The following is a 22,923-nucleotide window of genomic DNA, read 5'->3' as shown; positions in this document are numbered from 1 at the left end:
GAGCCCTGGCTGGTGTGGCTCAGTGGATTGAGTGCCAGCCTACATACCAAAGGGTTGCTTGTGTGATTCCCAGTCAAGGCAAATGCCTGGCTTGCAGGCCAGGTCCCCAGTGCAGGGTGCCTGAGAGGCAACCACACATTGATGTTTAAACAAAGAGAGAGAGAGAGAGAAATAAGAAAGTGAAAAGACAACCCACAGAATAAAAATAAATATTTGTAAATCATATATTTGATAAGGGGCTTATAACCAGAATATATGAATAACTCTTTCAACTCAGTGATAAAAAGGCAAATAATGTAATTAAAAATAAACAAAGGATTTGAATAGACATTTCCTAAAAGATAAGTGGTCAATAAACACATAAAAAGATGCTCAATATCTTTAATCATTAAGAAAATGTCAATTAAAATCATAAAGATATAACATTTCTCACAGTCTTAATAACCAAAAGGTAGAAACAACCCAAATGTTTATGTCCATCATAAACAGAATGCAGTATGAGCAAACAATGTAATATATTAGGTTGGTCAAAAAAGTTTGTTTAGTTTTTTCTGTAAAATGGCTCTAGTAGCACTTAGTTGCCTTTAACTTCATTTGAAACAATTTTGTTAGATTGTATTGTGGCAGCTATCATACCAGCGTGCATTTAAAAAAAAACTTATCAAAACTGGTGAATTTTTGTACAGCCATTTTAATATTGAAGATGGGAGAAAATAAGCAACATTCTTGGCATATTATGGTTTATTATTTCAAAAAAGGTAAAAATGCAACACAGAAAGATTTGTGTCATGTGTGGAGAAAGTGCTGTGACTAATCAAAAGTGTCAAAAGTGTTTTTTTTAATTATTTTATTTATTTATGTTTTAGAGAGAGGGGAAGGGAAGGAGAGAGTGGGAGAGAAACATTAGTGTGTGGTTGCCTCTCATGCGTCCCCCACTGGGAACTGGCCCGCAACCCAGGCATGTGCCCTGACTGGGAATCGAACCTCGATTGGCTGGTTTGCAGGCCCACACTCAACCCATTGAGCTATACCAGCCAGGGCCAAAAGTGGTTTTTGAAGTTTCATGCTGGAGATTACTCTTGTTGGACAATGCTCCAAGGTTGGATAGACCAGTTGAAGTGGTCAGCAATCAAATCAAGACATTGAGAACAATCAACGTTATATCATGTGGGAGATAGCCAACATATTCAAAATATCAAAATCAATAAAGTTATTGGTGAAAATGAAAAATGTGAGACTTCTGCCAAGATGGAGGCATAGGTGGAAACACTGTGCCTTCTCCCACAACCAAGTTTGACTACAACAAAAGTTTTGGAGAACTAGAACACACCCAGAGACCAGAACACGGAATTATATGGAAGTCCGACAGCTACGAACCGTTCAACGGGGACGGTAAGAGAGGCAGAACCAGCAACGGCGCTGGGTCGGGCAGGACAGATCCCCCGATCTAGGCGCTAGGCGCGCGGCAGCCCAAAGCCAGTCGAGGTGCGGGGCAGATTGACCAAGGTCGCACGTTCGCGCGCACTGAGACGGACAACGCAGGCCCCAGGGGATGAACCCAGTGGTGGAGGGCCGACAGCGGTGGCACACTCAAGTGCAGTGGATCGAAACGCGTGGGCCCAGTGACGGTGGTGGCTGCAGTGCTGGTGGGGGTCGTGGCAGCAGGCGGCAGAGGGAAGCCATTGTCCCTCTTTGACCCCGCCCCCACATAAAACGTCACAACCCAGCGACCGAGTTGCCCTGCTCTAGTGAACACCTAGGGCTCCGATCCTGCTACGGAACAGGCACGAACAGCCCAAAAGATGGCACAACAAGAACTCAAAGTCCCATAGCCAATAACTCTAAGCGACCAACAGATTGCCAGCCTCTCAGAAGCACAATTCAAGACACTATTTATCAGGATGCTCACAGAATTGGTAGACTACAGTCACAAATTAGAGAAACATATGAAGGCTAAACTAATTGAAATGAAGGGAGATGCACAGGAAACCAATAGTGATGGAAAGGAAACTGGGACTCAAATCAATGGAATGGACCAGAAGGAAGAACAAAACATCCCACCAGAAAGGAATGAAGAAATGAGAATTCAAAAAAATGAGGAGAGGCTTAGGAACCTCCAGGACATCTTTAAACGTTCCAACATCCGGATTATAGGGGTACCAGAAGGGGGAAAGAAACAGCCACGAGTGGAAAACTTATTTGAACAAATAATAAAGGAGAACTTCCCCAGTCTGGCAAAGGAAATAGACTTCCAGGAAATCCAGGAAGCTCAGAGAGTCCCAAAGAAGTTGGACCCAAGAAGGAACACACCAAGGCACATCATAATTACATTAGCCAAGACTAAAATGAAGGAGAGAATCCTAGAAGCAGCAAGGGATAAGGGGACAGTCACCTACAAAGGAGTACCCATCAGACTGTCAGCGGATTTCTCAAAAGAGACCTTACAGGCAAGAAGGGGCTGGAAAGAAGTATTCCAAGTCATGAAATCCAAAGACCTACAGCCAAGATTGCTTTATCCAGCAAAGCTTTCATTTAGAATGGAAGGACAGATAAAGTGCTTCTCAGATAAGGTCAAGTTCAAGGAGTTCATCATCACCAAGCCCTTATTATATGAAATGCTAAAGGGACTTATATAAGAGATGATGAAAAATATGAACAGTGAAAGGACAGCAAACACACAGTTATTAACAACTACACCTAAAACAAAAGCAAACCAAGAGGACAGCTAGATCAGGAGTGGAACCATAGAAATGAAGAACACATGGAGGGTTAGAAACAGGGGAGTGGGAGGAGGAGAAGGGAGGAGAAGGCACAGAAAATAGCATAGATGGTAGGTAGAAAATAGATAGGGGGAAGGGCGAGAATAGTGGGGGAAATATAGAATCTAAAGAAATTGAGACACATGGTTATAAACTAAGTGGGGGAGAATAGTGGGGTAGGGAGTGTGTGGGTGTAGGGGAATGAAGGGGGGAATAGAACAACTGTAATGGTATAATCAATAAAATATATTTTAAAAAAAGAAAATGAAAAATGTGTCTTTTTTATGTAATAAACTATATGGACTTTTTGACTAACCCAATAGTTGAGTAATTGATGACTTTTCCAGGACAGTCAGGGCCTAGTAGGGGTAGAGCAAAGCAGCTCATGGTCGATTGAAAATAAATGAGAATCAGTGAGTTCTTGCCAGAGAATGCTGAAGCCTGTGACTTGTACTATTGTACATGGCCTAACTGAAGAGAGTTTAAAGGATACAGTTTTTTAAAAATATTTTATTTATTTATCTTTAGAGGGGAAGGGAAGGAGAGAAGGAGAGAAACATCAATGTATGGTTGCCCTTTGTGCATCCCCTGCTGGGAGTTGGCCTGCAGGGAACCGGCCTGCAACCCAGGCATGTGCCCTGACTGGGAATCGAACCGCGATCGTGTGGTTCGCAGGCCCGTGCTCAATCCACTGAGCTACACCAGCCAGGTAAAGGATACAGTTTTTGAGTTTCTTCTGACATTTTATGTTTTATTCCTGGATCAGACAGGACCATCACACAGCTGTCCACCTTGTTCCCCGAAAAGATGTGCTTTTGTGTCCTCCTTTTGCATGCAGTCTCTGTACTCTGGAGGACGCCACAGGCCTTATACTGCATGTACTTCACAGGTGGGGAAGGTTGTCCATTTATCACTGAAAGAAGAGCCACAAAAGAAGTATTTTCAGACCTCAGTTATAGAAAATGTTCACTTCCCACAGTATGGTTTCTTCATTCATGTTCAATCATGTAACAGATAATTTGGCTTTTTGCTATGCTGTCAGAATTTCAGAAGCAAATTTTCTTTTTTTCATCCTCACCTGAGGACATTTATTATTTTTTCATTGCTTTTAGAGAGCAAGGAGGAGAAACATCAATGTGAGAGAGAAACATCAATTGGTTGCCTCCCAAACATACCCAGACTAGGGATTGTAGTGCTGGGACAGGATTGGCTGGCAAAATAGGTGTGTACCCTGACCAGGAATCAAACTGTGAGCCTTCCATTGTGGGAGGACTCTCCTACCAACTGAGCCACACTAGCCAAGGCCAGGAACAAATTTTATAGTTCAACCTAAACTCTGGAGCCCCATTTTACTTTTATGTCTGTCTATTTGTCCTAATATTAATACTCTGAAGTATATTTTCCTTATGTTGAGTTTTTAGAAATGTAGTAATGTAGTATCTACTTTTCTATCACAATGTATGTATCCCAATAAAACTCTTAAAACTCAGTGCAAAAATATACATAGACTATCACCACTAGAAAAGGATACTCTGAAGGGCTGGTAATTTTTTCTTTTCATCTGAATTCAGTACACTTGTGTATTAAGTTTGTGAAAATCAGTGGAATTTTCTGTATGTACGTTTTAGTAAAAAGTAAAAAAACAAAAACACAACAGGGGGAATATAAACAAAATGAAAAAATTTAAGTGTATAGGCTTATCAAAATTCATTTCTGATCTGGGTCCACTCTCCCACCACTAGTTTGCCACTGGAGGAAAAAACCTTCAATCTGGCACTCAGACTGGAACTATTGAGTTCTATCCATCGTTTTTACTCAGGGCAGAGTAAAAACCCACAGAACCCGCATTCTCTACCTCCATACTGTCAGTCGACGTTTCATCAACCTTCCTTCTTTTCTCACTTGGTGAAAACACACCTATCTTTGGAGTTCCAGCTCCAAAACCTTCCTTTCAGCCCTACCTCGAACGCCTTGCTGAATACCTTTTTCTCAGCTCACACGGCCCACCTTGTCCAGCTCTGCCTCTTCTGACTGAGCCTTAGAAGGATGGTGCTTGATAAACATTTGCTACCCAAACCAACCAACTATCGGGCAATGGAGTGGGTCAGGACACCTGGGTTCCTTGTGCTGGCTCTGCCCACCCTGGGCTCAGGTGACCCGAGGGCACCTCGGACGGCTAGAGGCTGGCTGGCCCTGACCGCTACCCCCTCAACTTAACCGCCTCTCAAAAGCGCGCTGTAGCAAGGCAGAGGGAACTACCGCAAGGAGGGAATACGCCGGGAGCCAGGAAATAGCAAGCCTAGTTCAGAGACGCCGGAAACTGAGTAGAAATGACCGGTCACCGGAAGTCAGTGACGGCTTCTGGCTGGACGCTTTAGGATCCCGGAAGACTGGGAACTCTGCATTTGGAAGTAAAGGATCACCGCAACCTATCTGGGATCACCTATCTGGGATGATGCATTTCCAGAGCCGGGCTCCCGGGGCCGATCGGGATAAAGGCAGGGCACTAGCTCTGAGCGACGGGGGCTGATAATGGAACAGGGCCTAAAGAAGGAGGATTTCGAGAGCCGGCCGAGAAGGATAGTCGCTGAGGGGCCGGCCACCTCAGCCCTTACAGGCTCCTGAGACCACCTGCGAATGGCCGAGACAGAGCACACAGTGTGATTCATGCTGGCACGCACGGGGGCGTAGCCTTCCATTCACTCTGTGCCTGGGGCTGACAGCGCGCATGCGTCGGAAGACGGCGCTGACCCCGAGGCACACACCTATCAAGAGCCGAGCGCAGTTTGGGCGGCTCCCGTCTTGGAGCTGGACGGCGGCGCGGGGGCGAGGACGACAGAGGCGAGTTTTTCTCAGCAGATGGGTTCCGATTGGATGGAACAAATAGAAGGGGTGGGAACCTCCGCAGAAACAGCCCAGCGATTGGTCACAGACTGGAAGGGGCGTGATCCTGGAAGGCGGGGCATTGGAATCCGCGGGGCACAGCGCGAGGTTGAGGTGGTGGCGGCGGCCTTGAACAAGAGAACTAGCGACTCTTGGAGCCCTCCCCTGCATTCCGGACGGGAGGCCGGGCACTTCGAGGGCTTCCAAAAGCCCCGAGGAGGCGTCGGATGAGGTGCGTTTCAATGAATGTCGACCAGGAAAGCGAAGTGCCCCGCCCCTCCCTTTCTTCCTGGACCGAGCCTTGTGGCACCTCCCCTACCTCCGACCCTGCATTCCACCGGGACCTGAGCTCTGCGCTCAGAGTCCTGGGTGTGGGACGTCTGCTACGTGCCAGTCACTCTCTTTTGCCCCCTATCAGGTTGCCTCCTATCGGCTTAGGGAACTTGGAAATTCCCTGCTCCAGCAGCCTCACAGAGGGGAAACTGAGGTCCTGGGCGGGGCGAGCCCTTCCTCACCGGCGTTTCTACGCAGTCGCTATGGCTGAGCCCCTGAAGGAGGAAGATGGCGAGGATGGCTCTGGGGAGCCCCCAGGGCCGGTGAAGGCGGAACCCGCCAATACCGCTGCTTCTGTAGCGGCCAAGAATCTGGCCCTGCTTAAAGCCCGTTCCTTCGATGTGACCTTTGACGTGGGGGACGAGTACGAGATCATAGAGACCATAGGCAACGGAGCCTATGGGGTGGTGTCCTCTGCACGCCGTCGTCTCACGGGTGAGCTTCCCTATGGTGTACTGCTTACAGGTGTGGAAACCAGTTTCTGGAGAGTGAGAAAGCTGCCCCATCTCAAACAGCTAGGAAGGAAAACTGGGACGCACATTCAGGTTTAAGTCAACAAACTTTGGTTGCGAGCCATCCGAGTGCCAGTCTCTGTATTGGGCACAGTTCTCAGAAACTCTGGCTGGCGTGGTGGTTCAGCCAGCACATCAGTTTACTTCCTCCTTAGAAAAATCACCATCCCAATTAGACCAGATTGGAGATCCTGGCCTTGGTTTCTAAAAGAGAAGTGTGTTCTGGAGCCAGAAACTGGCACAAGGGATTGGTGATAGGATGGGTGAGGTCTGAGAGGGAGAGAGAGGTAGAATGAGTACAGGCATTATACAGTCTAGACCCTACCACTAACTAGCTATGCAACTCCCAATGAATTCCTGAGACAAGATTTCCTCATCTCTTAACTGAGGAGTTGAGAAGGAAAAATCTGATAATCTGTGTTAAGTGCTTAGCACAGGGCTTGGCATTAGCAGGTACTCAGTAGTAGTAGCTGTTGTTTGCAGTCTAGACAGGAGGTTTGATAGGGACCTTGTGCCACTGTGCAGCTACCCCAAGATACCTTATGGTAGTTTCCTTTTTCCTGCTCCACAGGCCAGCAGGTGGCCATTAAGAAGATCCCTAATGCCTTTGATGTGGTGACCAATGCCAAGCGGACCCTCAGGGAGCTGAAGATCCTCAAACACTTCAAGCATGACAACATCATCGCCATCAAGGACATCCTGAAGCCCACTGTACCCTATGGCGAGTTCAAATCAGTGTAAGGAGTGGGGTTGGGAGAGGGAGGCAGAATTGGGACTTTTCTGAAGGCTGGGACCATGTTGCTAGAAGGGCAGCTAAACCTAATGTTAGACAGGCCAGGAAAATTCCCACAATTCCAGGACCAGTTCTCCCTTAGGACTTTTGCAGGGACAACTATGTTTCCTTAGGAAGAGTACAGATGTTCCAGTTTCATAGAATGTGAGCATGTAGGATGGTAAATGTAGGACACTCATTCTATAACTACATCCTAGAACACTTTCCTGCAGAAAATGGACAAGATGCCCAGACCAGTGTGGCTCAGTTGAGTGTCGTCCTGAAAAGCAAAAGGTAGCTGGCTCAGTACCTGGTCAGGGCACATGCCTGGGTTGTAGGTTCAGTATCTGAATTGGGGCATGTAGGAGAGGCAACCAATCAATGCTTCTCACATCGATGTTTCTCTTTCTCCCTCCTTTCCCCTCTCTCTAAAAATAAATAAATAAAATCTAAAAAGAAAATGGACGAGATACCACAGTTTTTATCATAGTCTTTCAAGCAGTCACTACCAAACAATGGAGACAGACCCCAAACTAAACCCATTGGTCAGCTCTGGTTTAATCCAACCTCATCTTTTCTCTGATGGGGAAATAGATCTGGAGACAAAGGGATTTAACTTCACTTAAATTCATGGAACAGTTGTAGAGACTCTAGAATCTTCATACTATGCCATGGCCCCTACAGAGTCTAATGGTAAGGCCACTACCTGTTTGGGGTCAGGAGGGCATGGTGAGGTTGGGCTAAAGAGTGGGCCAGACAGCCCACGCCTCTCTCCCCTGTCCCTTCTAGTTATGTGGTCCTGGACCTGATGGAGAGTGACCTGCACCAGATCATCCACTCCTCACAGCCGCTCACATTGGAGCATGTGCGCTACTTCCTGTACCAGTTGCTGCGGGGCCTCAAGTACATGCACTCAGCTCAGGTCATCCACCGTGACCTCAAGCCCTCTAACTTGTTGGTGAATGAGAACTGTGAACTCAAGATCGGTGACTTTGGCATGGCACGGGGCCTGTGCACTTCGCCTGCTGAGCACCAGTACTTCATGACTGAATATGTGGCCACACGCTGGTACCGTGCCCCTGAGCTCATGCTCTCACTGCACGAATACACACAGGCTATTGACCTGTGGTCTGTGGGGTGCATCTTTGGTGAGATGCTGGCCAGGCGCCAGCTCTTCCCAGGCAAAAACTATGTGCACCAGCTGCAGCTGATCATGATGGTGTTGGGCACCCCCTCACCAGCCGTGATTCAGGCTGTAGGGGCTGAAAGGGTGCGGGCGTATATCCAGAGTCTGCCACCACGCCAGCCTGTGCCCTGGGAGACAGTGTACCCAGGTGCTGACCGCCAGGCCCTCTCATTGCTGGGACGAATGCTGCGTTTTGAGCCCAGTGCCCGTATCTCAGCAGCTGCTGCCCTTCGCCACCCCTTCCTGGCCAAGTACCACGACCCTGATGATGAGCCTGACTGTGCCCCGCCCTTTGACTTTGCCTTTGACCGAGAAGCCCTCACCCGGGAGCGGATTAAGGAGGCCATTGTGGCTGAGATTGAGGACTTTCATGCACGGCGCGAGGGCATTCGCCAGCAGATACGCTTCCAGCCTTCTCTGCAGCCTGTGGCCAGTGAGCCTAGCTGCCCTGACATTGAGATGCCCAGCTCCTGGGCTCCCAGCGGGGACTGTGCCATGGAGTCACCTCCACCAGCCCCATTGCCGTGCCCTGGCCCTGTGCCTGACACCATTGATATGGCCCTGCAGCCGCTCGCCCCGCTGGCCAGTGAACCAACCCCTCCGAAGAGGGAGGGTGCCATCTCAGACAACACCAAGGCGGCCCTCAAAGCTGCCCTGCTCAAGTCTTTGCGGAGCCGGCTCAGAGGTGCCTAGTGCAGAAGCAGTTACTGACTTGGGAATGGGGAGGCAGAACAGGGACTCTGGGCTTAGGGCCACAGGCTCTTACCATCTCCATGCCTAACTTCCCTGCAGATGGTCCCAGTGCCCCCATAGAAGCACCTGAGCCTCGGAAGCCAGTGACAGCCCAGGAGCGCCAGCGGGAGCGGGAAGAGAAGCGGCGGCGGCGGCAGGAGCGAGCAAAGGAGCGGGAAAAGAGGCGTCAGGAGCGGGAGCGCAAGGAACGAGGGACCGGGGCCTCTGGGGGCCCCTCCACTGATCCCTTGGCTGGGCTGGTGCTCAGTGACAATGATCGAAGCTTGTTGGAACGCTGGACTCGAATGGCCCAGCCCCCAGCCCCCACCCTTGCACCAGCCCCTGCCCTAGTAACAACACCACCTCCGGCCCAACCCACCAGTCCTCCTGCTGGCCCTGTAGCTCAGCCCACTCGACACCCACTGCCACCTACAGGCTCCACCCCGGGCCCTGCACCACAATCTGCCTGCCCTACCCCTGGCCCTGCTCCCCACCCTTCTGGCATTCCTGGCCCTGCTCCACTCCAAACCACCACCACCTCTAGCCTCCTGGCTCCCCAGTCTCTTATGCCACCCCCTGGGATGCCTGGTTCCAGCACCCTAGGTGTTCTGCCTTATTTTCCATCTGGCCCACCCCCTCCAGACCCTAGGGGGACTACTCAGCCCTCCACCTCAGAGTCACCTGATGTCAACCTGGTGACCCAGCAGCTGTCCAAGTCTCAGGTGAGAGGAGAAACCCAGGCCATGAGGACACCTGGATACGGACCCAGGAAAAATGGATTTGGAAAGTCCTTGCTGTTCATTGGGAACAGGAAGATGAGAGAGGCTTTGGTGTGTTTTGTTCCATGAAAACTAAGTGGCATTTAGGGCTGGTCTCTGAACTTGTCCCCTTGCTCATAGAAAGAGCATAATGCTGATGAGCAGGGTCTTAAGAGTTAAGTATGATGCGTCTAGGAAGTGTCTGACCTGGAGATGGACTCCAGGCAGAGTCACCAGTAGTACCAGGACAGGGGCTTTCCTGCAGAACTCTGCCTGCTCTTGGTTGTGCCTGCATTATAACCAGCCGTTCTACCCACAGGTGGAGGACCCCTTGCCCCCCGTGTTCTCAGGCACTCCAAAGGGCAGTGGGGCTGGTTACGGTGTTGGCTTTGACCTGGAGGAATTCCTGAACCAGTCTTTTGATATGGGCATGGCTGACGGGCCACAGGATGGGTAAGTTTGTCTAGACCAAACCTCCACAATGGGGCTGTTGGTTCCTGGGGCAGGAAGAGCCAGGCTAGGCTCATTGGTCCCTGCCCCCCTTTCCCCTGCAGCCAGACGGACTCGGCCTCACTTTCAGCCTCCCTGCTTGCTGACTGGCTTGAGGGCCATGGCATGAATCCTTCGGACATTGAGTCTCTGCAGCGTGAGATCCAGATGGATTCCCCGATGCTGCTGGCTGACCTGCCTGACCTCCAGTAGCCCTGAGGCCCATGGCCTGGGTCTTGCTGCCAAGGGAAGACCCAGCCCAAGGCCTGCAGGAGCCATCTCCAGGGCTGGAGCTTTGGGCCCAGCAGGGGAAGCTTGGCTTGGGTTTACTCTGCAGGTTCATCTCAGACCCACCCTGCAGCCTTAAGTAGCCACCTGAGCCACCACCAAGCCACGAGAGGATCAGGATATCCCTATTCTCCAGGCAATCCTTTTCAGTATTATATTTTTATTATATAGTTTTATTATTAGTCATTCTTTATTGCCATCAAAATGAGGCTTGCAAAATACAAGTTTTCCTGTATTGCCTAACTCCAGGTATTTTTTGGAGCGGAGGGCAATAAGCTATCAGTAAGGAAATAGAGGAGACAGGTCCCTGCCTTTGAGGACCAAACAAATGCATTTGCTTGCACAACAGCCAAAGCCAAGTTCATTCAGGTCCTGAGGTTTATTGAGATTCCACTCCTTACCTGCTCCCAGTCCCACAGAAGTCTGCTACCCCCTCACATGGTCAAACCTCAACCCTGGGGCAGGCGGGAGGACCTTACATTTATGCCTACCTTGACTGGCTGTTTTTGGGTGGTGTGCCGTAGCTGTGATGAAATACAGTTTTGGCCTTGAGTGTTGGGAGCCTGGGACAGGGAGCAGGGGAAGCTGAGTATGATAGTGAGGTGGGGCTGGGGGGTCAGTGGTGCTCACCACTAGAGACTAAGTCAATGGGAGGCAGGCAAAGGATGAGAGATACTCTGAGAACAGCTGGGGGCTTGCTGGGGGTAGTCATAGTGGCCACATGCAGGTGGTCTGGCATACTCCAGGTGTTGATCAGACTGCACCAGCTCAGACTCCCATGCTGGGGTGGCCTCAGACAGATGAGCCTGCAGTAAGGAAGCTGGCTAAAGTAGAACATGAGAGCTTGCGGTGTGGGAGGGCAGCTTCTAGCCCTTAGCCTTTGGTATGGGGCGGAGGCAACTAAGAGTTTTGTGGAGCCCAGCCAGGTCCAGACTGGCTGTGCCTTTCCGAGGAGGCCTGGGAAGCCAGTTGGCAGCATGGCCTCAGGCCAAGGGGAGCAGAGGCCTGGCTTAGAGATCAGCTGAGGCTAGAGCCATAAGGCCCCCTGTGAGAAGCAGGTGCCAAGAGAGCAGCAGAACTGACATGGAGGTTGGAGGGTGACAGGTACAGCGGAGGGAGCGCTCATGGAGACAGAGCAGCCAGGGGGGCATCGGGGCCTGATGGGGCCAGCCATTCAGGCCCGGCGTATTTTCATCTCAGTGCGCTTGAGGGAGTAGTAGAAGCCCTTCCACTGGGCCCAGTTGATGCCATTAGCATAGGAAAGGTGGCTGCCACCCAGGTAGAAGCCATTGAGGTTGGCAAAGTGGCAACTTCGGAACCAGAAGGCTCCTGAGGAGAGGGCAGCACAGTTCTGCACAACGAGGTCCTGGTCCCGGTCAAAGGTGGAGAACTTCTGGCCACTGTGGTAAGACAGGGAGTCACCTGGTGGAAAAGGAGAGGGGAGGGGCTACTGAGGCAGGGCGCTGAGCCCTGGGCTTGTGGGCACGGGGTGACAGTAGTGACGAGTGATGCTGTCAGAGATCTCACTTGTCAGCTTAGTGGGATGGGGCATCCTTCCTGTGCCAGATGCTGGGTAGCTGTGCTTCTGCAGTGAAGAGAAACAGCTGCTCCCCCCGGAGCTGCCTGGAGTGGAGTGGATGGGGCCTCTCCCCAGGCTGAGGCCTGAGCTGGTGGGGAGCCAGCCATGACCCTTCTGGGCCAGGAAGGGAAAGGAGGGGCCTGAAGGAGATCTGGGACCAACAGGGTAGTGCCAGCCCTGCCTTGTCCCCCCACATCCCCTTTCTAGTCTATCAGGAGGGTGCTACCTGCCCCGCCGTCCTCAAAGCCTGCCACGTAGAGGGTGTAGCCATCCTCTTCAGCACTGATCGCGTTGGGTGAGATGGAGAAGTCGATGTACTTGGCATAGGCTGTGTTGTTCTCAAAGTCCTCCAAGTCCACTCGCAGTTCATACTTCTGCTTCAGTGTCAGGAGGTGCAGGTTCTGCAGCCCTGGGGAGGAGGACAGGGCAACTGGTCAGCAAGGACCTGGATCTGGGGTTGCCCCCAGCCTACCTGGTCCCCGCCTTACCCAGCCAGTACTCCCCATCTGCACGGCCAAAGCCTAGCTTGTAGTCGTTCCAGCCCCGGAAGAAACTCACTGAGCCATTGAATCTCTTCTGGAAAACCTGGAGCAGAGACGACAGGCCTGGGTTTTCAAGGGTCCAGTGGGCAGGGAGGGGCCTCATTCAGGTATGGACGCTATGGTGCTGAGGTGGTTTGTTAAAGGACTGAGCTGGGGACCTAAAATAAGACGCACCCTGGCACCACCCCAGGGGGCAGCTGCTGCAGGCAGAGGAGGGTGTTCAAACGCCAGGGCGGAGTGCTGGCTGTATGACGTTGAATGAGGTGCTTCACACCTTCGGGCTTCAGTTCCTTGTCTATGAGGGTGCCTTTCTCCCAGGGTTATTGTGAGGCTTATGTGCTCCTAGAATTCAGTGCTGGCAGCAGCTCACAAACTATGCTGTCAGCACTGTTATCCCCATGTTAAAGAGTTGAAGAAACTGAGGCTCCCAGAGGTGAAGCTGGGCCACACACTAGGACTGGAACTGGACATCTGTTCCCCTCCTGCCACTCACCGTCCACTTCCCGCCCTCGGTGGTCATGTCACAGAAGACAGGCACAGGCACGCTGGGGCCCAGAGGGTAGATGAGGTACACACCATCTGCCTGGTAGCCCTGGGCATAGATGTCATCACAGTCCAGGGGCTGCTGAAGGCAAGACTTCTCTAGAGCTGGGGAGCGGGGCAAGGAGGACAAGAGGGGGCTAAGGTGTAACTCACACCTTGGCACCCCACAGTTTGCCTCCATCCCTAGGAGCAGAGTACTCTGTCACAAGACATTGCAAGATTTCTTGGAGAAGAGGGATGCTCAAAGATCGTATCATTCACCTGCCCCATTTTATAGAGCAAGAGGAGACAGGCCTGCAGAGCTGGCTGACTCCCAGGGATGTGGCTCAGACAGCTTCTCTTTGCCCAGCCTGCTGGCCAGGCTGCATTTGCAACCATGGGCTGCTTACCATCACCCCGGATCCCGGAGACCTGGGGGGCGCAGTGGGGAATGGAGAAGAGCAGCAGGAGCAGTGGAAGGGCCAGGAGGGCCTGGTGAAAGGAAAACGGTCACCTCAGCACAGTCCATGCCTCCAGCCCCAGAGCCCTCCTACTTTTTTTGCACTTGCCAATACCCACAGCAGCCCCCCCCAGAAACCCTTTGCCTGCCCTCTGGTCCTCTTTTCCCTCCCAAGAAATGCCACTCCCCGGGACAGACTGAGCACCCTTGCAGATTAGGAGTTTCAGCTGGATCGTGCGAGTCCCTGGTGCCTTTAGGGTCTCCTCTCTTGTCAAGGTCCTCTCCACACAAAGGGCTCTGTCCCCCACGCATGAATCTCCCACACGAGTCCCCCACCCAGGGCCCAGTACCTTCATGCTGCCAGTTCAGCTCAGAGCGGCTGGGTGTCTGCTGCCCCAGACTGCAACCGCTGGAGTTATGTGCTGGGCCCCAGCCAGCGGCCCCAGCCCCACCCCTTGGAACGGCAGAACCCCCTCTCCATCCTGGGCACTGAACCAGCATAGGCTGGAGCCAGGGGACCACCTGTGTCTCATTAGGCCTGTCAGGGGCAGAGCACCGCAGACATTAACTCTCACTGGCTCAGCCCCGACGATGTCTTTATTTTCTCCTCTTCCTTGGGCCTGTGCGTCATCAGCCATTGGGGGAAGGCTGAAGGGTGATGGGGTGGTGCGAATGCTTGAATTCTGAGGAGGGGAGGCCCCTCAGTGGGGGGCAGCTTTAGAGCTCCTGCTGCTGGAGCCAGGCTGGGGTGGGCTGGTGAGGAGGCTGAAGAGGAGCAGGGGCTGGCCGGCTCCTGGCAGGGCTGGGACATTGTTGAGCTGTGAGCACAGCTTGCAGGCGTCCAACAGCCGTCTGCTCTGGCTCCAGCCAGGGCCCCTCTCCAGCCCCCTTCTCCCCCTTTCCAGACTCCCCCGGGGATCTGTCTGGCTCATACACCAGAGCACAGGGCCTCTTTTGTATTTTTTTTTCACCTCATCTCATCCCCTTCCTTTTTTTAAACCCCTTGCTTTGGCCCCCATCCAACCTCAGACTCCTCTCTCCGCCACTCAGCCATTGCACTATTTCCCTAGCCTTGGGTGCTGGCCTCTTCCCTTTTTGCCCCTCTGAATGAGGTGGTGTCCGGTCTGCCCTCCTGGGAGGCCTCTCACAGGGGCAGGGGTCGGGGGAGGTCTCTTCCATCCCCCCTACACACCTCCCTCCTGCAAGGGCGGCCAGAACAATCTAGATGGCTGTTCTGTCACCACTTGCTTATAAGCTTCTGTGGCTCCCTATTTCAGAGTTGAGGCTAAATTTCTCACCTTGGACTTGAGAGGAATTTTAAGTCTAGTGTACCTTAAGGACCTTCTCCCTCATTGTTGGTCACTAATGAAGTACAATCTAGCCACACTAACTTCCCCACTGGTGCCCGCTCTGTTTGTTCCCTGGGGACCCAAACTTCCGCCCAGGGGCATGAGTGCTGAAGGGCAGGCCTATGTTCCTGTGCTTTCAGTGCCCATTGCAGAGCCTGGCATGGAGAGGCCAGTGCAAGGCCTCATCCACAGACCAAGTATCTTGTGAGCCTGTGCTCTTTGCTGGCTACTGGGAATACACTCTCTGTCCCCATGGAGTGGTAAACACAGGTGTGAGGTAGCTCAGTGAAAATGTAATGTGTGGTTTGAAAGAAACTTTGTTGAATGGATGAACAAATGAAATGTTCACAGGTATGAAGTAAGAAAGCAGTGCGGCCTCCGGTCCTCTCTTCAGCCCCCACAAGGCCAGCCGGCCCCCTGGTGATCCTATCAAGTGCTTCGCACAGTGCCCACAGTTGATAACTGTTTACTAAGTGTCAGTCATCTTCATAAACAGTGGTTGTTCTCACATACTTGGATTTTTATCCTTGCCAGTGGAGAAGATAGTTGCCTGCCTCACAATAGCCATTCTTCCCGGAGTCCTGAGCAGTAAGATCCTGACAGATTTTTACCTGGACTGATGGTTTGCCTCCCCTGGGGAGGCCACATGTCTGAATTTTAGCCAAAAAGATGCAAGAAGGGTTGTCAAGGTAGGTAGTAGTTTCTTCTCCTTGCCCTTTCCTGTTGCTGGGTATGAGGGCTGGAGCCTCAGCTGCTGCCTGAAACAGTGGGGACCAGGCCCCTTGGGGTGGTGGGAGGGTGGTTCAGGAGGAGCTGGGTCCATGTGTGCTCTGGACTGGCCTGTAGGCCTGTTTTATGTGGGAGAGGGAAGTGTCTGCGTAGTTGAAGCCTGCTGTTTTTCCTGATACACACTGCTGAGTCTAATCCTAATACCAGTGCCAGCTAATTTTAGCACAGGCTACAAAAAGGAAAATAATAAAAAAATCAGTCATCAAAACATCATAAAATGTGTTCTAAGTCAAGTATCAGAGTTTTGCAGAATGCAACTAATAAACAAATGTAGGAAACCTCCACCCTGACAAAAAAGAATGAAGCAATGAGGTATCCATCATAGTTTGCCTGTTAGTTTTGTAGAAACTCTGACGTTTGTGGCTGTGGCCCAGCAGGCAGGCGTTCTCCTTGCTGGATGTGGTGGTGAATGAGTTTAACTCTTTAGGGAGAGGAACCTGGCAATAAAACATAGCAAGAGTCAGGAGTCAGAAACCCCACTTGGGAAATACTGTCTGAAGGAAAGATGCCAATGTTGAAAAAGGTATTAGTGGGCATTGTTGGCTGCCCAGCCTGGGAAACATCTTCCTGTATTTAGGGGTTTCTCCCTAGTTTGGAAAATGGGGGCACTTGCTTTGACAGGCTTCCTTTAAGTTTGGTTGAAGGCACATGACCTTGGTTTAGCCAATCAAATGCACTCCCCTGGGTTTCATTTGGGAGGTGTTATTTCCAGAAGCAGCAGCATGAAAAGTCCATTCTTGGGTTGGTAGTGACCCTGGGGGCATCTGAGTTCTAGGGTCTCTGGCTGGTGGGTGGTGACTTTGCAACTGCAGTGCTGGTTTTGGTGACAAAGTCTGAAACTTGGTCCTCAGAACCCTCCTGGCCTCTGCCAAGGGTCTGCCAACTCATGTAGATGAAGATAGTTACCAATTCGAGCTGACTTTGCTGGAAGGCTTTCCAGGCCTTGCAGTTGCTGAGGCCTGGAGGACTGGCTTGATTGGGTGTGTGGCAGCTAATGTCACTCAGGGCTCTGAGAGATAGGCCCTTGGTCATGGTCTTGTCATGGGGACAATGTCAGGAGCACACTGTATACTGCCCAGGCCTGTGGCTTTATCTGGGCAAGAGTGCCCCATCCCACTGGCCTTGCTTGCGTCACCTGCACCCTCTCTACCCCACCTTTCTCTGTCCTGCTCTGTGCCCAGGGCATCACTGGCTTCCAGCCAGATTTGGCCAGTGGGAGGCACCAGCAGGAGATGGGAGAAAAGAGAGGTTGGGGTATTTCTCCTTGGCTCTGGTCCTACCCAGGTGTGAGGTTTTGGTGATGGCTGTGCCCTCCTCCCAATGCCTTTATAGCTCCTGCCTATCCCCTCCCCAGCCCTTCCTCCCCTCTTCAGCAGCCAGGGAGAGTGTGGACTCCACACCCTCCATTGCTAGTCTCAGGTGCCCCAACACCCCATGCTGGGCTCCTTGATGCTCACACTCACGTAAAAAATCCCTTCGTTAAATTCTCTTAAAAACAAACAAAACATCTGAATCTGCCTTTTTTCCTGCCAAGGGCTTTGGTTTCTAAAGTGCAGCAGCTTGTGGAATGTCTGAGACAACAGCTAAGGACAAGACCCCAAACTCCTCTGATTATCACCCTACATTCAGCCTGAGCTGAAGAGGGCTGAGCAAGGGCATTTTCAGAGGGAGCTCCTAGGAGCAGAGAGCACTGAAGGATCGGGAAGGGTGCATCCCCCCAATCCAGGCCTGTCTGCCTGCAAGAGACTCCAGCTGAGCTCCCAAATCCAGCCCTCCCCAGAGGCTGCCACTGGTGTGGGTGGGAGGCGTGACCCAGAAGCCAGAAGGTGTGAACACTGGAGCTGCCTTGTAGGGGCAGGGGCTGCTCCATCAGGGGCAGGATACGAATATTCCCTGGTGGGTGCTGGGGAACATCAGGTCACATTGGACTAGGGCCCACTCTAGGGGGCCTAGTTTTTTTTTAACCCTTGCCTGAGGACATTTTTCATTTATTAAGGAGGAGGGAGGGAAGGAGGGGGCAGAGAGAGAAGTAAGAGAGAACATCAGTCACCTTCCTCCTGTACCTGCCCAGAGCAGGGATCGAACCCGCAATCCTTTGGTTTACAGACAACACTCCAGCCAACTGAGCCACACTAGTGACCTCATTCTAATAGAGGTCTAGTGACATCTTTAAAGGTTCTGTCTCCAAATAGTCATATTCTGAGGTGTTGGGAGTTAGGACTTCAACATATGACTTTCAGGGGATACATTTCAGCCCATAACAAGCTCCTAGATGTATCTGGCATTCTTCACCCCTGTTGAGAAGGCAGTGAACAGATGGCTGTCCTGGAGCTAAAGAGAGAGGGAAAAAAAAGTAAAACGATGACAAGTGCTTTGAAAAAGAAAGGGACAGTGAATGCAGTGGGAGAGGCCATGGTTACAAGAGGCAGTGGTGGCTGTGGGCTCCCAGGCCCAACACAGGGTCTCTTGTGGTGGGGAGCACATTCCCTCCCCAGATTTTTTTTATAAAGGGTAAAGTTAGGAGGGATTGGTATCTCCCCACACTCTTTTTGTAGTTTGGGGCCAGTTCCATTGAGCTCAGAGTGTGGCCAAGAGAAGAAGCAGGTGGGAAATGGGGAGGGTATAGAACACCAGGCTAAGCATTTGTTCAAGGTTTACCCCAAAGGCCTTTGAGATTAGGGTATGCGGAGATATGACCTTCCAACCTATTTACCATCGAGGGTTTATGTGCTCGGTTTTATTTTTGATGTGTGTGTGTGTGTGTGTGTTTTGTGCATCTGGGCATGTTGCCTACTGGGGAGAAAACATTCAGATGGAAGGTTTTGTTTTCTGAACAGAACAACGGGATGCAGGCATGCCGTATTCGCAGAGAAGGGCACCGAGAGGTCTGTCTGTATTGGAAGATGGCGGTTCCCCTCCTGGTGTTTGAGGAGACCTTGGGGGGGTCTCTTCCATTTCAGTGTGTGGCTGGCCACACTGGAAGCTCGTATCCTCACCCTGAGAAAATTCTCCATTACCTCTTCCTTAGCTGCTCTCTCCCCTCCTTTTCCTCTGCTTCTTTCTGATAATTTTATTAGTTGGATGTTGGACCTCCCAAATTGAACCTTTATTTGTTCTTTTCTCTGACATTTTCCATGTCTGTGTTTTTAAATCTAATTTCTGGAGCATACAGAAATGAATGTCCAACACTTCTATTGATGTAAAAAAATTGGCTATCATGTTATTTTTATTTTCCATTTCCTTCTTGTTTTAAGGCTTTATTGGTGATATAATTTATATATTATAAAATCTACTCACTGTGTACAGTACAACTGCTAATTTAAACAGATAGACTTTGTTTTTTACAGTAATTTTAGGTTCACAACAAAACAGGAAGGAGTAAGTACAGAGATCCCTGTATAACACATGCACAGCCTACCTGCCCACTATCAACACCCCCACCAGAGTGGTACATTGGTTATAGTCAGTGAACCTACTGCTTTGTCTAAAGTATCATATAGTTGGAATCGTACAGTATGTACCCTTTTCAGATTGTTTGCTTTCACTTAGTCATATGCTTTCACTTTTCCTCCATGTCTCTCATGGCTTGAGAGCTCATTTCTTTTTAGCACTAACATTCCATTGTCTGGATGGACCACAGTTTATCCATCACCCATTGAAGGACATCTTGGTTGTTTCCAGGTTTTGGCAACCATGAATAAAGCTGCTATATTTGGGCAAATACCAAGGAGTGTGATTGCTGGATTGCATGGTAAGAGTATGTCTAGTTTTGTAAGAATCCACCGAACTGTCTTCCCGAGGGGCTGTCCCGTCAGCAGTGAGCCAGAGTCCCTGCTGCTCCACATCCTTACCAGCATCAGATGTCATCAGGGCTCTGGTGTTCACCATTCTTCTTTTATTTTTTAAAGATTTTATTTATTTGCTTTTAGAGAGAGGGAAAGGGAGGGAGAAAGAGGGGGAGAAACATCAAGGTGTGAGAGAAACACTGGTTGGTTGCCTCTCCTGTGTATCCCAACTGAGCGCTGGCCTGCAACCCAGGAATAGAACTGGCAACTTTTTGCTTGAGAGGATGACTCACTCGATCAACTGAGCAGTCAGGGTGTCACCACTTGGTTAGGTGTGTAGTTTTGTAGTTTTTTTCTCTTCTTTTTTAAAAAAAAATTATTTAATTATTGTTCAAGTACAGTTTTCTGCCTTTTACTCCCATCCTAGCCCACCCCCCCAGTGCTCCTCACCTCCTTCCCATTTCTCCCCCACCTTAGTTTTTGTCCATGTGTCTTTATACTTGTTCCTGTGAATCCTTCCCCTTTTCCCCTGAAATTCTCTCCCCTCTCCCCTCTCGACCCTGTCAGCCTGTTCTGTATTTCAGTGTCCTTGGTTATATTTTGCTTGCTTGTTTGTTTTGTTGTTTAGGTTCCTGTTAAAGGTGAGATCATATGGTATTTGTCTTTCACCACTTGGCTTATTTCACTCAGCATAATGCTTTCCAGTTCCATCCATGCTGTTGCAAAGGGTAGTAGCTCCTTCTTTCTTTCTGCTGCATAGAATTCCATTGTGAAAATGTACCCTAGTTTTTTGATCCATTCATTTACTGATGGGCACCTAGGTTGCTTCCAACTCTTGGCTACTGTAAATTGTGCTGCTATGAACATTGGGGTGCATAGGTTCTTTGGATTGGTGCTTCAGGGTTCTTAGGATATACTCCTAACAGTGGAATTGCTGGGTCAAAAGGCATATTCATTTTTAGTTTTCTTAAAAAATTCCATACTATTTTCCATAATGGTTGTACCAGTCTGCAATCCCACCAACAGTGAACTAGGGTCCCCTTTTCCCCACAGCCTCTCCAACATTTGTTGTTTGTTGCTTTCTTTATGATGGCCATTCTGACCAGTGTAAAGTGATATCTCATTGTGGTTTTAAGTTTTGTAGTTTTAATTTGCAGTTCCCTAATGACATATGATGTGGAACATCTTTTCATATGCTTATTTGCCATCTGTTGGTGAAGTGTCTGTTCATATCTTTAGCCCATTTTTTAATTTGGTTGTTCATGTTCTTATTGTTTAATCAATTGCTTCTATTTAATAGCATGTATTATTTTTTCTTGGGTTTGTTTTGTTTTATAGATGTATATGTTCCTTTATTTCTTTAAGGATATAAACTATAACTTGTGAATTCTTCTTCTGTTTCCTGCATTATCTCTCTTTTCTAAGTTTGTTTGATTTGATTACCCTCTCTTGTGTTTGAGACTTTCATCAGATGCCCGCCTCTGATTTGTTCAGATTCAGGCAGAGACCTTGGAACCTGTGAGGGTCTGTGTGGGTCCAGGCTGTGCTGTGCCTCACTGTGGCTCATGGATCAGAAGTGTGTTCTGCTTCACAGAACAGAAAACATGATCACAGTAGCACAACCAGGTGGAGGTGTTTTATTTTTGTTTTCACAAAACAAACAAACAAAACACAGAAATGGGCAGAGCAGGGCTACTTGAGTGTTTATAACTTTTTTTACTTCCTAACTGTCTTTTCAGTGAGTTTTAGGAGGAAGAGAAATAAGAATGAGAGATGAATCCACCAGATTTAACCCCATGGGTTATATATACACTTCATCTTATTCTAAATAATTTCCTGTTATAGGCACAATGTTTTGCCTTTTTAAAAAAGCTTTCAAGTCCTGGCTGGCATGGCTCAGTGGACTGAATGCCAGCCTGTGAACTGAAGCGTAGCTGGTTCAATTCCCAGTCAGGGCACATGCCTGGGTTGTGGGCCAGGTCCCCAGTGGGGGGTGTGCAAGAGGCAACCACACAGTCATGTTTCTCTTCCTCTCTTTCTCCCTCTCTTCCCCTCCCTCTAAAAAATAAATAAAATATTTAAAAAGGAAAAAAAAAGTTTTCAAAATCAGCATTTATTTTAAAAGTAAAATGCTCAAGAGACTTTAGAAAGGTCCAAAGGCCTAGAGGTACCCAGGTTTCAGGTGAGATCACAGGCAGGTGCTGACTTTTGGCTTCTCTGTTGCTGAAGCCTGACTCTCACTGTGCTCAAGTCTGTCTGTCTCCTAGCGGGGCGGTGGCGGGTTCCTCTGGTTCTCAGGGACAGCCAGGCTTACCACACTAACAATAATAAGAAAAGCGGTTGCAGTTCCTGCCAAGATGGAGGCATAGGTAGGAACGCTTTGCTTCCTCACACAACCAAAAGAGGGATAACAACCAATCTAAAAACAGTAAACAACCAGAAGTGCCAGCAAATCAAACTGCATGGAACTCCAGCAACCCAGGAGTTAAACATTCGCCCAAACCAGCAGGAGGGCGGAGGGCAGGAGGGGCTGAGACGGGTATCCGAGTGGAGAGGATGCATGCATGGTGGCAAATTCTGAGGGTGAGGTGGGGCTGGCTGAACAGGAAAGTGAAGACTCAAAGCTAGCGGTAAACTGCCACAGCGATAGAAACTCCCAGTCTCACGTGAGAGAGTTCACTGGAAAGTGGAGCTAGAGCAGAGCAAGTGAGCCTCATTTCCTCTCTGACCCTCCCCCATGGACAGCACCACAAGGCAGTAAAGAGAGTTGCCTTGTGTGGCTGAATACCTAAGGCCGTGCCCTCTTAATAACATAACAGGTGTGCTGAGACAAAGAAATAACAGCCCAAATGAAAGAACAGATCAAAACTCCAGAAAAAACTAAGCGATGAGATAGCCAACCTACCATGCAGAGCTCAAAACACTGGTAATCAGGTCCTTAAGGTACACTAGACTTAAAATTCCTCTCAAGTCCAAGGTGAGAAATTTAGCCTCAACTCTGAAATAGGGAGCCACAGAAGCTTATAAGCAAGTGGTGACAGAACAGCCATCTAGATTGTTCTGGCCGCCCTTGCAGGAGGGAGGTGTGTAGGGGGGATGGTAATCAGTACGCTCACAGAACTGACTGAGCTTGGTTGCAAAACGAAGGAAGAAATGAAGGCTATACAAAGTGAAATAAAAGAAAA

At 49.9% G+C, this 22,923-nt stretch overlaps 2 protein-coding genes across 5 annotated transcripts; one reads left to right on the top strand and one right to left on the bottom strand.

Annotated features, from left to right (window-relative positions):
- The first annotated feature begins 5,441 nt into the window (after window positions 1-5,441).
- MAPK7 (mitogen-activated protein kinase 7) lies at window positions 5,442-10,955 on the top strand. Of its 4 annotated transcripts, none has more exons than XM_037068781.1 (7): window positions 5,442-5,874; window positions 6,106-6,410; window positions 7,059-7,224; window positions 8,049-9,130; window positions 9,238-9,899; window positions 10,255-10,388; window positions 10,490-10,955. In XM_037068781.1, the coding sequence occupies exons 1-7, from the start codon at window positions 5,870-5,872 to the stop codon at window positions 10,635-10,637; spliced, it is 2,502 nt and encodes an 833-aa protein (XP_036924676.1). In that variant the 5' UTR covers window positions 5,442-5,869; the 3' UTR covers window positions 10,638-10,955. The 4 variants fall into 4 exon arrangements, with proteins under 4 accessions (XP_036924676.1, XP_036924675.1, XP_036924674.1 ...); XM_037068780.1 differs by having other exon boundaries at window positions 6,061-6,410; XM_037068779.1 differs by having other exon boundaries at window positions 5,442-6,410.
- Window positions 10,956-11,072: 117 nt separating this feature from the next.
- MFAP4 (microfibril associated protein 4) lies at window positions 11,073-14,243 on the bottom strand. Its single transcript, XM_037068784.1, has 6 exons — window positions 14,166-14,243; window positions 13,766-13,847; window positions 13,327-13,481; window positions 12,780-12,876; window positions 12,518-12,700; window positions 11,073-12,134 (listed from the first exon to the last, which is right to left on the bottom strand). The coding sequence occupies exons 1-6, from the start codon at window positions 14,169-14,171 to the stop codon at window positions 11,887-11,889; spliced, it is 771 nt and encodes a 256-aa protein (XP_036924679.1). The 5' UTR covers window positions 14,172-14,243; the 3' UTR covers window positions 11,073-11,886.
- Window positions 14,244-22,923: the final 8,680 nt, after the last annotated feature.

The sequence above is a fragment of the Sturnira hondurensis genome, unplaced genomic scaffold (genome assembly GCF_014824575.4).
Source record: "Sturnira hondurensis isolate 20B ecotype Veracruz unplaced genomic scaffold, ASM1482457v3 Scaffold0018097, whole genome shotgun sequence".
NCBI lineage: Eukaryota > Metazoa > Chordata > Mammalia > Chiroptera > Phyllostomidae > Sturnira > Sturnira hondurensis.
Note: the sequence above shows the minus strand (reverse complement) of the source record. Positions and strands in the feature narration are given on the sequence as shown.